The 3,193-nt window shown below is 34.3% G+C and overlaps 1 protein-coding gene across 4 annotated transcripts in view; it reads left to right on the top strand.

Annotated features, from left to right (window-relative positions):
• F5 (coagulation factor V) overlaps positions 1 to 3,193 on the top strand; it is a 70,825-nt gene that overhangs the window by 46,034 nt on the left and 21,598 nt on the right. For all 4 annotated transcript variants that reach the window (XM_037740508.1, XM_037740509.1, XM_037740510.1 and 1 more), the window contains one exon: positions 730 to 904. In XM_037740508.1, coding sequence (XP_037596436.1) covers positions 730 to 904 — 175 coding nt within the window. The remainder of the gene's footprint in view (positions 1 to 729; positions 905 to 3,193) is intronic.

Below are 3,193 nucleotides of genomic sequence, written 5' to 3'. Positions count from 1 at the left end.
AAAAAAAAAAAAAAAAAAAAAAAAAAAAAGAAAAAAGTGAGAAGAGTGGCTACTTTCAGGATATAAAACATTCATCCATCCAGTGACTTTCACAAGTGTGACCTTTGTATTAATCTGACCATTGTCATGTGATAGCCCCAAGCTCTGGCACTGTCCCATCTATGTGGCTTTATCTGCCTTTGATGTTAAAATTTGCTGTGTTAACAACATGATTATATTTGTGCATTCATTTATATGTTTGACGATAATTTATTAAGTTTCTACTGAGTGCCAGATAATGTGCTTAGCACTGGAGAAAGTATTATGAGCAAACTAGGCATAATGACTGACCTCATGGTACTTACACTGAGTGAGAGTCAGATATTAATAGATAATCTCACAAATATATAAAACCTACTATATATACTATAAAACTATTATAAGAATGCTACAGGAATTTACTATATATAATAATACTATAGAAATATAAGGAGTTGATATAGAAAGACTTGACCTAGACTAAAAGGTCATTGGAAGACTTCCCTATAAAATATTTGAGTTAGAAGTTGAAAGATATTTACTGGCTTTTGCTTTTATCCACTTACACATTTACTCATTTGTCCACCAAGTATTTATTCAAGACCTTCTCTATGCTAGATGCTATATCTAGAAAAAGAGACAATTTCCTAAATTCTTTGAACAGTCTTTAATTTCTTTTTTTTTTTTACACAAATACTATTGTTGTTTCAGTGAAAGAGATATTGAAGACATTGACAATACTCCAGAAAACACCATATATAAGAAAGTGGTTTTTCGAAAGTACCTCGACAGCAGTTTTACCAAACGTGATCCTCAAGGGGAGTATGAAGAGCATCTTGGAATTCTTGGTCCTATTATCAGAGCTGAAGTGGATGATGTTATACAAGTAAGTTTCTGGAACACTGCTGAGATCATCAGAGGAATTTCCACAAGCACCAGAGGGTTGTAAAGATGTATGTGGCAAGAGAGCTATCGGTGATTTGTTTATTTTCCAGAATTAATAAATAATTACATTTCTTTTCATAGACTGTTTGCCAAGCAATCTGGCAATCTTTGAGACTAAAAAAAATTTCATATTTAAAAAAAATGCTGAAAACTATATAATTGTGGAAAATCTCTCTGTAATTTCTATCTAAAGCTAACCTATCTAAAGTTAACACAGAAAATTAATATATTCAAAAGCAATTGAATGGGGTTCCACAGTAGTGGTGGTGGTGGTGGCAGTAGTAGTGCTAACAGTAATAGTAATTTAGAAATATCTTCTGGTGTTTTCTTGAAAACGTAAAGTGAAGTAAAATAAAATGAGTGAGGAAAGTAAAGGTGTCTCCATGCCCTCCAAAAGTGAGCAAGTTTCTTCAGGTGTCTTCCTAGTCCTAGTCATTTCTTTCAAAATCTTTTGTCCAGATCCAGGATTATAGCTTGCTTTTGTAAGGAAGTTTACTTTCCTCATTTTTTCTTTTTTAAAATATTTATTAAATTATACTTTAAGTTCTGGGATACATGTGCAGAACGTGCAGGTTTGTTACATAGGTATACAAGCGCCATGGTGGTTTGCTGCATTCATCAACCCATCATCTACATTAGGTATTTCTCCTAATGCTATTCCTCCCATAGCTCCCGACTCCCCAACAGGCCCCAGTGTGTTATGTTCCCTCCCTGTGTTCATGTGTTCTCATTGTTCAACTCCCACTTATGATTGAGAACATGTGGTTTTTGGTTTTCTGTTCCTGTGTTAGTTAGCTTGAGAATAATGGTTTCCAGCTTCCTCCATGTTGCTGCAAAGGATGTGAACTCATTCTTTTTTTACAGCTGCATAGTATTCCATGGTGTATATGTGCCATATTTGCTTTATCCAGTCTATCATCAATGGGCATTTGGGTTGGTTGCAAGTCTGCTATGGTAAATAGTGCTGCAGTAAACATGCCTGTGCATGTGTCTTTATAGTAGAATGATTTATAATCCTTTGGGTATATACCCAGGAATGGGATTGCTGGGTCAAATGGTATTTCTAGTTCTTTATCCTTAAGGAATTGCCACACTGTCTTCTACAATGGTTGAACTAATTTATAATCCCACCAACAGTGTAAAAATGTTTCTATTTCTCCACATCCTCTCCAGCATCTGCTATTTCTTTTAATGATCACCACTTTAACTGGTGTGAAATGGTATCTCATTGTGGTTTTGATTTGCATTTCTCTAATGACCAGTGATGATGAGCTTTTTTTCATATGTTTGTTGGCCACATAAATGTCTTCTTTTGAGAAGTGTCTGTTCATATCCTTTGCCCACTTTTTGATGGGGTTGTTTTTTTTCTTGTAAATTTAAGTTCTTTGTAGATTCTGGATATTAGCCCTTTGTCAGATGGATAGATTGCATTTTTTTCCCATATTATAGGCTGTCTGTTCACTCTGATGATAGTTTCGTTTGCTGTGCAGAACTTCGTTAGTTTAATTAGATCCTATTTGTCACTTTTGGCTTTTGTTGTCATTGATTTTGGTGTTTTAGTCATGAAGTCTTTGCCCATGCCTATGTCTGAATGGTATTGCCTAGGTTTTCTTCTAGGGTTTTTATGGTTTTATGTCTTATGTTTAAGTCTTTAATCCATCTTGAGTTAATTTTTTGTATAAGGTATAAGGAAGGGGTCCAGTTTCAGTTTTCTGCATATGGCTAGCCAGTTTTCCCAACAGCATTTATTTAATAGGAAATCCTTTCCCCATTGCTTGTTTTTGTCAGGTTTGTCAAAGATCAGATGGTTGTAGATGTGTGGTGTTATTTCTGAGGCCTCTGTTCTGTTCCATAGTTCCACCATTTTTCTAACCTCTCATGTTCAAAAACCCAGAAAGACCTCTGATTCTAAAGTAAGCTAATCTGTATTCAAACATATGATCTACTATGTCTGTGTAAGCATTCACAAAATTTCAGTGACCATTTGTTCTTTTTAAAAATGTAAGTACATAGGAATATAAGAATCTTAATTATTCTAAATTTTCCATGAAGCTATGTGAGGCAATATTCTCTCTTATGATTAGGGGGTCTTTTTTCAAGACAAACAATAATTTAACAATAGATTTAAAAATATTTTTCTCAGTTGAAGTAACTCAGGAGTCAAAAACCAGATACTACATGTGCTCACTTATAAATGGGAGCTAAACTATGGGTATAAAAAGGCAGACAG

Source organism: Cebus imitator, unplaced genomic scaffold (assembly GCF_001604975.1).
Source record: "Cebus imitator isolate Cc_AM_T3 unplaced genomic scaffold, Cebus_imitator-1.0 Scaffold84, whole genome shotgun sequence".
Lineage (NCBI taxonomy): Eukaryota > Metazoa > Chordata > Mammalia > Primates > Cebidae > Cebus > Cebus imitator.
This window is presented reverse-complemented; position numbering and strand designations above follow the sequence as displayed.